This window comes from Asparagus officinalis, chromosome 1, assembly GCF_001876935.1.
Source record: "Asparagus officinalis chromosome 1, Aspof.V1, whole genome shotgun sequence".
Taxonomy (NCBI): domain Eukaryota; kingdom Viridiplantae; phylum Streptophyta; class Magnoliopsida; order Asparagales; family Asparagaceae; genus Asparagus; species Asparagus officinalis.
Genome location: NC_033794.1, coordinates 11,788,733 through 11,798,773, shown reverse-complemented (window position 1 = coordinate 11,798,773; position 10,041 = coordinate 11,788,733). Strand labels below are relative to the sequence as shown.

Sequence of the window (10,041 nt, the reverse complement as noted above, 5' to 3'; positions counted from 1 at the left end):
CTCTGAGAATGAATTTTTTGACTCAAAATTGGAGATGGGTCAGTTAAAATTTTTGTAAACTGTAATTGCATTTTTTTGTAAATTTGGAGATGGGACAGTTAATTTTTTGTAAACTGTAATTGCATTTTTTGTAAATTTGGAGATGGACTATGATAATGGCGATCAAGTTCCTAACTATTTTGTTATAAACTTGTGTATATTCTCTTTATTTACTTGTGTTAAATTCTTTGTTGCTAGTTCTTAGTTTAGATTATTCTGTGTCTAAAGAGCTGCATTGATGTATTTTTGTTTGTTGATATGTGCAATTCGTTGAAGTACATTTAGATTTAAACACTGAATATGTCTTTGAAATAACTCCATGTTGTAAGTAGTGATAGTTTTTGTCTAAAGAGCTTGCAAGAAGTGTTCTTTTGTGTATTATAAAAATTTTACTAGTTATATGTGTTAGGATATGTCTTGTTTTTGATAAACGGATCAATTGGGTTATATGGGTCGGGTCGGGTAACCCGTTTAATAATTGGATCGGGTCACATTGACCCATTTATTAAACGGGTCGGGTCGGGTCATACTTATATGGGTCGGGTCAAATTTTATATGGGTCGGGTCGGGTCGGGTCGACCCATTTGCCACCCCTAAACTAACCCACACGAGCTCTCAAGTTATGTAAGTTATTATGTTTGATAGATGACAGCTCATGTACGTATTATTGATATAATTTCAAAGATTAGGACCACTCTATTAACTCATTTAAAAAAAATACCCCAAGCACTAACAACCGTCCTCAAAACAACAGATTAAGCCAAACGATAGCTGGCCCAGATTACATTTAAAATGTGCAACGCAGGGCCTAAAACAGGGGAAAACAAATGCACGATTGTCCATATTCCATGTGATTGTGCTCCTCAATTATGGACCAAAGACTAGAGTATAGACTTGATCTGAGTATTCAAGCAAATGTTTGGAATTATCCAAATACTTGGGTCTCATCTCCATTACCATTGGAGCTCCACTGATTGGGGACAGCCATTGTGAGCCCCCTCTCCAACCCTACATTTGAAATCATCGCCCCCCGAAGATTTCATTAGATTTGTTAGCGGGTAAATTTATAACCCTCACCAAAACTCACAGAGTCTTGGTGGTGTAGTGGCAAGTGACATGGCATTATCAGAGCTAACTCAGGTTCACATACTAACAGCCATGAATTTCCATAACACATTTAAAGGAAAAAGATATCACTTCGACAGTCCGGATTGCGGCCCACGAAAGAGAGCTCAACCTGGTCAACACGCAAAAGGCCCTGTTAGAGAACAAAATTTATGACCCCCAACCCTCATCAACGCTTTCTGAGTTCTTAGGCGGTGGTAGCGACCTTCAAAAACCTTAATACATTAGATTCGTCTCCTTTGTCCCCCCACGCCATTGCCCATCAACAACCTGTTGGCGCCTGTGGCTAAATCTGAAATAATACAGATAAATCTGTTAGAGAGCTGAAGTGTTATATATTAAAACTTTTTCAAGTTTAGATGTTGTGTGTTTATGAAACGATGTGGCTAAATCAATATTTGGCGTACTCCGGTGAAAGGATCCCAAAGCCAAACTACTTCCAGGAACAGCAGTACAGTACACTGGTGTACACCGACCAAGTATTGTCAAGATCTCCTTGATCTATAAGACCTTTCGGTCAATGCAAAGATCTCCTCGATATGTTAAACCTTTCGGTTCAAAACCTTTCAGTTAAAACCTTTCGATTCAGGCAAAAATCTCATTGCTCTATTAAAACATTTCGATTAAGACAAAAATCTTTCGATCTGTAATAATCTTTAAGTTTAGGGCTCTGTTCCTTCGGGCATAAACTAAAACTTGCAAGCTTTCAAACTCTGCAATAGCAGCGCAACAGCTTAAACACTTCAATGTGTTTTTTTTCGTGTATATCCAAGAACTGCCCCAAGGTGCACTATTTATAGGCCTCTAAGACCAGCTCAAGGATCACAAACAATCATAAATATGACTGTTATAAATCATAATAAAAATTATGATTGTAACAGCAAATGACTTAATTGTTATAACTGTTGCATGCAATTTTAATTGTTGCATGTAGAAACGTCTGAAAGCGAGGATCGCGTTTCTATGCAATACGAGGGTCGCTACCAACCTCGCTCGAACACAAGGGCCGCATTCCCTCTCGCGAACGCGAGGCTCACCCACAGCCTGCGAGGCAGCCAACATGACGCCAAAGGACGCCACCTAGCCCCGATGCCTCCGTGCGAAGTGCAAAGTACATCTTACAAAGCGTCACTTAACGTCTCAACCCGATTTGCCCCGATCCCCGACTCATTGGTCCACAACTCACGGCCCACGAGCCCACGGCCCACTAAAACTTATGAGGGATTAATTAAATAAAAATAATGTGTGGCTTGCCAACGATAAGTCTCGAATACAAGACCTTTTGGAACATCAAAACTTTTAACTTTCCGCTACGCTGCTAAGGATTTCTGAAAAATACCAGTAATTAATAAATACATAGTTTGAAAACTCATTTTTGGAAAGCGGTTTTAACCAAAAAATCCAACACAACCCAACCTCTGAACCAACTTAAATCCAAAGTGCAGCTCTTTTTCATGCCAAACCTTTATGCCCAGATCCAGATCGGGTTCAAACAGCACAACCTGACTCGAAAGTGAATTGTATCTTTTACTTATCCAAACCCCAGAAATCAAGAAACAAGTCGACCCCAGGCACTAAGAAAAGACATTTTAATAAAGGCCAGTTTGTTGGCTTTATGCTGCCTCACTTTCACAGATACGGTGCCCACAACCAGGTTCACCTCCACCGCTCCAATTATTTTTCTCCTGGACCCTGGCGTCCTTGCTTCACTCTGCTTCCTCTCTTAACTATTAAAGCTGCTCCATTCACCATCAACAAGACACAAATCTCATCCAGCCACCGAACATGAAGAAATTCCTCTACGTAGTTCTCCCATGTGTCATGGCACTCTGCTTCTTGCTCTCCATTAACTCTCCAGCCCTGAGCATGAATGACCATCTCTTTGGGAGACGGCTTCTGGAGAAACATACGATTCAAGAATCAGAACCTGCAGAAGCACAAAATCTTGAGGTAAGTGAAATTGCCAACTCCTTACTAAGTCTACCTGTATCTCTATATCTCAATTCTTTCTAAAGGACTATTGTGCAGAACTTGGAAATTAAACAGAATTTTGGTGGAGAAGACAATGAGGGCGATGTTGAAGGTATAATATTGAATGCCGACTATCATGATGTAACAACCCATCCTTCTCCATTACCAAAGAACCCAAGACCATAGTCTCGCTGAATTGTTTAACAAGCAGAAAATATTTAGGACCTACAGTCCTCCATACGTTGTTCTCAATCAAATGTATGTGTGATTCTTGGATCATTTGTACTTATTACATATCGTAATACTTGTAAAGAATGCACCATGGGGAATCCGTTCATCTGAGCAAGACTATGTGAGGGAACAATGATCCTTGAATATCGCCAAGTAATAGTCACGCACTGGTGAAAAGTACCCTTGAGGTTATCATTACTGAGGTCTTGATTTTAGCAAACATATTGGAATTATTTTTTTATTTTTATGTATATACACAATGATAATTCCATGTGCAAATTATCTCTCGTTGGTGATATCCCATTGCATAGCCTATAATATGGTTGAATTATATGATTTTATTGTTCTTGTTTTCTAGTAATGATGATTGGGATCATATTTTATGAAAGTCTGTAAGCCTATTGGAATTGTGTTCCATTTTTATGTATAAATATTATGACAATTCGAGGGTGCAAATTATCCGTGTTTGGTAATTACCATCATAAGCATAACTTATAATATGGTTGAATTATATGATTTTCTTATTCTTGTTCTCTAGTAATGATGTCGGTTTCATGTTCTACAATTTTTTGCACGCCATTTCAGACTGAATGCTATGAGAATATATGGGATGAGCATGAATATCAGTAAACAGGTGGTTTATCAAAATCAGAAGATAACTAACCCACACTCATCTGGGCCTCAATAATGATACAATTATAAATACACAACACTATCTCCAGATAGTACTTTCTGAAAGCTTACTCTTATGATCAATAACTAACAGAATCAAAATAATAGCTATCTTGATTTGTCTATAAGGTGTTACAAAATAATAGCCATGTTGATTTGTCTTTCTAATATCTTGGTCTCAAGTTTAAACCTCAAAGGAAAATCTAGAAGTCACTCAAACCTCAAAGAAACATCTAGAAGTCACTCCTCATAAAGAAACATGTTGCTATCATCACCATTATCTGAGCTAAAACCACGTAAATTGCTTCTTATCACAAACATGCACCAGGCCTGATTTGGTCATACCAGTCGTTTTCCATCCATAAGTTGCCACAAATTACCATTAACTAACTCATCTAAGACAAATTACAACTTGGCAAGAACATAGGTCTTCATTTTTCATTTTCACACATATATGTTGCCAGCCTATAAATGTTAAGGGCAAAGAAGTAAACCCCACAATTTTAGCTCATTATAGTACATAAAAAATATATGAGTGCTGCTTAGTACTTATATGCATGATGTTTGAAAACAAAATAATATAACTGATGTTAGGACTCAGACGTTAGTTACTAGAGTCATAGAATATAGAAAATTAATAATCATATTAAGGGAGGTGAGTTGGCATACCTGAAAATTGACACAACAGGTATAGAATCCACAGCAAGATAGTTATGGTTTTGGATCACTGCAGACCTCAAATATTGCTTACTCCAACAAAATGGCCTTCTAAGAAAAATTTCCATGAACTTTCACAGCTCACGTAAAGAAACTGGATGGCGCCTGCCTTGAAACAGATACTTGTTTCTTCAAGAATGTCAGCAGCAGCATATGATACCATTTTCCCATATTGTCCCCTAACTGTAAAAGAGCCATAAAAACAACAATTTCAAGTAAAAAGAGCACTCATGTTCCTTAAATTCTTAAACTTCATACTTTTTTCTGATATTGCAGCTTGAGACCTTAGCCTAGCAATATGACTATTTGATAAGGTTCCACAAATAGTTGGACAATGCTCTTACATAAGCTTTCAGTGACCCTCACACAGTTTAGAAAGTAGATTGGAAAACTTGAAAGTACTTTAGTGCAAACTGAATCATTGTACTTTTCAGTCGCACCACCAAGTAAAGTACATAGGCTATAACTGAAATCACACAAGTATTGGTCTTGAAACCTGTATCCATGTTCTGCCAAAAAAATATTTTCTTGCAAAAAGATTTGAAGATAACACGAAGGCTGGATATTTTTTGCACAAATATATAATCATGTAGAATGAAGTGACAGCATGCCATTCATATACTGTCTCCGGGTTTTTCTGTATTTCTCCAAAAGTGTCTTGAAGCATGTGCATGCATCTTCAAATATGACATCTCTACAGAACTCAGTCTTAAAATTAAAAAAATCGGCAGTTGCTTCTGTTATATGATCAGTATAGAACAGAAAAAAGTCCTCAAATACTTTTAAAAGGTTATTAAAGTCCATTTTTTCCTTGCCATCTCCTTCCTGAGGTAAATGTCGGAGCCACTTCATCCACTGCAGAGAATCATCCTTTCTTTCCTTAACAACTAATTTGCTCCACTCAAATGCTTCCATAAATTTCGTGTTGGCATTGATGTTCTCAATTATGTAGTCAAAAGTTTCTTTATGCTTCCATAAAAGAGTATCAGATGACAAAGAAAATGCAGCAACCATGCAAGCCTTCCTAAATGCAGGATTATCAGTAGCAATCAACCTGATTTCCATGTGTAACAGCATAAGGAACATGGCTCTTTGATTTCTTAATCTAAGGTCGGTAATAGTTGGAGTAGATTGTTTCTGCTTCTCATTCCAACAATGAAGAGCAATATGAGCGAAACCTTCCCACCTGCACAAGGCTTTTTATGAGAGGACCACTATCTGAAATAAGAAATATCAGCAAAACCCAAAAGTATGTTGGACCTAAGGGGGGATGAGATATCTAAGATAGCATAAACTAACTTAAATGTACCAATATACAAGGAGGGGGGGGATGAGATATCTAAGATAGCATAAACTAACTTAAATGTACCAATATACAAGGAAACTCCTTATATTCTGCAAGGATAATTGAGTGGTAAGACTAATAATCACAGAAGTGTTAGCAATAAACCTTACGTTCCCTATACGATCTTTTAGTTGCAGAACTACTGCACAAAAATCATGATACTATGCTGCTGCACAGAAATCATGATACTATGCTGCTGCATAATTGAATGCAGTTCACGAGAAAACAACCACCTGAGGTCTTGGTTAATTTCCGTTTGGATACCATAGCGTCTTACTTGTTTCCATAATGTTTTTACTAGAAACAAAACATCATGCGTTTGGAAACCATGGTGTTTTTTAAGCTAAATCATCTTTAAACCAAAAACACAACACTTATTTCAAAACACCTTTTAGGTGTTTTAAGTTTGATGTTTTGGTTTTGAGTTTGATGAGGTGTTAATATAATATCTAATATAATATATTAAATGTAATTAATACATAGTTATTATTAACATGCTTATTATATTATATTACATTATACTATACTATATTATAGTTAATCTAATATATTAAAAGTACTTATTAAAAATATAATAATTAAGATATCTTATATAATAATATAATAACATATTAAATACTAGTATTTAATACGCGGATAATATAATAAATAATAATAAAGATAAATAAACTAATAAAAAAATATTAATAATAAATAATGATATAACAATGATATAATAATATAATATACAATATTATAATAACAATAATATTATTAACTTTTTAATAAATAAATTATGATAAATTAATAATTATGAAATATTTTATAATAGTAACATATTTCATAACAAAACAATAATATAATAATATTATAAAATAATATTGCATAGTAAATGTAATATAATCTATAAAATTTTAATATGTATTATATAAAAAATAATACAACATATTATAAAGTAAAATAAATTTTAATAATAAAATAATTTATTGCTAAAAAAAATATAATATGTAATAATTATAATATAATATAATAGATTAAACTAAGATATAGTATTATCATACATTATACAATATTATATTGTATTATATTTAATATTTATAATACTATAGTAAGATAAAGTAAATTTTAAAATATTTTACTTATAATATATTTTATTATAATTAATATATAATATATTAATAATATGTTTAATACTAATTATATTACGAGTCAAACTAGTGTTGACCAAAAACACTAAGCAGGGTGTTTTAAAAATACTTTAAGGAGAAAACACAATATCATGGTGTTTTTCTACAAAAACACAACAAGAAAAACACAATGTTATCCAAACGAACTTATGTCCAAGTGGTGTTCCAGCAGAATTATAAGAGACATTGCTGGCTATATTTTGGCTTCAGGGTTCGGACAAGAAACGGATAGGATTCAGGGCAACTTTTATGATCTACTTCAGGATCCAAACCCATAAAGAAATTTAGAATCCACTGGAGAATCCAAATCCAATAAATAACCGGGTGTTTTTTCCAGTTTCAGATTATCTGATTTTAATTTTCATTCCAAATAATATAAATTTATGTTAAAAATCAACTAAAACTTTAATGTAAGTTTTATCTTGGCACAATGTAACTTTTGTTTCTATGTTAGCCATGTCAGTCATGTTTAAATATGCTGAGATTAAGTTATATAAGTCATGTTTAGAAAGAAAAAGAAACTATGCAACTAAAGTTAAGAAAAAATAAATTTGTATAAATATTTATTAAGTTATCAGATGTATGAGCTACTTGATTAAGCATCTGCACGAGACAGTGAGCTCCAGCAGGAAAATTATAAAACAATAAAACCAGAGAAAGCAGCTATTCAGCAATTGGGAATCGTAAGGGAAACAATGACAATAAATAAACGTATGTGAACTTACTCAAAAGGAGGTTCAACCTCAATTCCAAGTGTCAGATGTAAGGAAAACCCAGAAGATGTGTCATGCCGAGATTCATTTTCATTACTAACTGTACGAGCTTCATGAACAAAACCTCTAGGAATATATAAAACATCCCCAGAATTTAAGATATACTGAATATCACCAGATTCATCATTCTTTAAACTGGACACAGTTGCAACAGGTTCATACAATCTGGGTAAATGGGTCGCTGAAAAAGGTGAAATTCTCCATTGCTTTTGTCCAAATAACTGCCAAACAAAAACACAATGATCATCATAGTGCTGAGCCAAACCTTGAGAACCAGGTGGTGTGAGGTATATATTAGCCCCAACTGATGGTTGGCCAAATAGAATCGCAAGGCCATCAGCAACTGCAGCAATTTTATCAAATCGGAATTCCATCCCACGAATAGCAAGCGTGTATCCGTCTTGAAATGCTTCTTTGCACATTGGAATATCTGCAACATCAGTTAACTTTGAGGCCGTGTTGTCATTGAAAAAGTGCATCTCTTTACCCGCATCCCCCTGATCAACACCTGAAGACAGCTTCTGTGTTTTTAGGACCCTAATGTCCTGTCCATATACAATAGGAGAACCCAAAACACCTCTTGCTTCATTAAGGAACAAAAAAATGTCCAACTCATCTGAAGTGATGGGAGGACAGGCAACAAGATGTTGCAAGACTGAGTAAAGGATTGTTTCAGTAGTTGCTGGATCAAAACAATGAATCAATGAGCTGAATATGGTAGCTTCATTCTCTGTATTATTTAATGTGTTTTGAATCAAACATGGTGATTCTTCCCAGTAGTCCATGATAAAATTCATAAATTCAGATTCTGTTCCGAATATACTTAATCTAACATCACTTGCTGCCCAATTAGGAGAAAGAGCTCGGTTCATAGTAATTTTAAAAATAACTGAGGCAATATCATATTTTGTACTCCTCACAATCGGTACCGCAGAACGTTGCATTTTCTGGAATAGTTTTTTCAGCAAAGGAAAGACGTTTTCTACTGGTTCTTCTGAAATATTGTTCAAGGATTCTTCAGCGGAAGTATCAATGAGGATAACTGCCGCATCAAGGAGTGATGTTGGAAGTTTATTATCTTTATATGCTCTAAGGGAACGATCACTGCTTTTATTATCCATACTAAGGAAAGGACATTCAGGAACAGTTGCCACCTGATAAAATAAAGATCTACTAGAAGTTAACTTAATGGTAAACAAGAATGACATAACAGAAGAAAAAATAGATATATGCATATATAGAGAGGTCTATAAGATGGAAGTCGGGAAATATTTCAATGAATCGAGATTTCTTCAATAAATATCAAATAATACAACAAGATGCATCTTCTATAACAAAAGATAATGCATGAGCATTCCTTTAGAGAAACAATGCTCACTCCTCCAATTAACGACGTAACCAAAGGCCTAAATCCTCTAAGGGTGTGTTTGGATTTCAATGGGGTTAAGGGAAGTTAAGGGAAACTAGGTGAGAGAATGGAAGGGAAGGGAGTTCCCTTCCCCTTGGTTACACCCCAATTTGGGGGTAACAAATTTTATACTATTAGGGGGTGAACCAAGGGGAAGTTGAGTGAATAACTTCGACTCCTAAATATTCCCAAACAAGGTGAATGATTCCTCTAACTTCCCTTCACCCTTATTCCCCTCAATCCAAACAAGCCCTAAAGCTGGCTGGCAATAGCGAAGGGTAACTTGACCATTAACATAACAATGAATTTGACCAAGCCTACTCGATTTTCGCTGCGAACTCCTTTTTTTTTTGGTGCTGCGCATATAGAGATGTGTGCCGTACTATTTACTCTGTATCTTCGAAGTCTTAACTGTATCGTGTGTCTTGAATTTCATAAAAGCAGTTCTACAATGTTCCTAAAACACCAATAGAGCACAAGGCAACAGAAACCAAAATTAGAGAACTAAAGAGGCAAAATGAGACACTTACAACAACTTCTCCACAGCAGAAGCTCCCCTCAACCTCTCTCTCCCGATTGGCGAGGTCGCAACAT

At 35.1% G+C, this 10,041-nt stretch overlaps 1 protein-coding gene across 1 annotated transcript in view; it reads right to left on the bottom strand.

The window, feature by feature from the left end:
* LOC109850132 overlaps positions 2,593-10,041 on the bottom strand; it is an 8,101-nt gene continuing 652 nt past the window's right edge. Inside the window, 4 exon segments of the mRNA XM_020420063.1 lie at positions 2,593-3,091; positions 4,708-5,941; positions 7,992-9,209; positions 9,978-10,041. The exon segment at positions 9,978-10,041 is cut by the window's right edge and continues 4 nt beyond it. Of these exon segments, the coding sequence (XP_020275652.1) occupies positions 5,341-5,941; positions 7,992-9,209; positions 9,978-10,041 (1,883 nt within the window). The 3' untranslated portion in view covers positions 2,593-3,091; positions 4,708-5,340.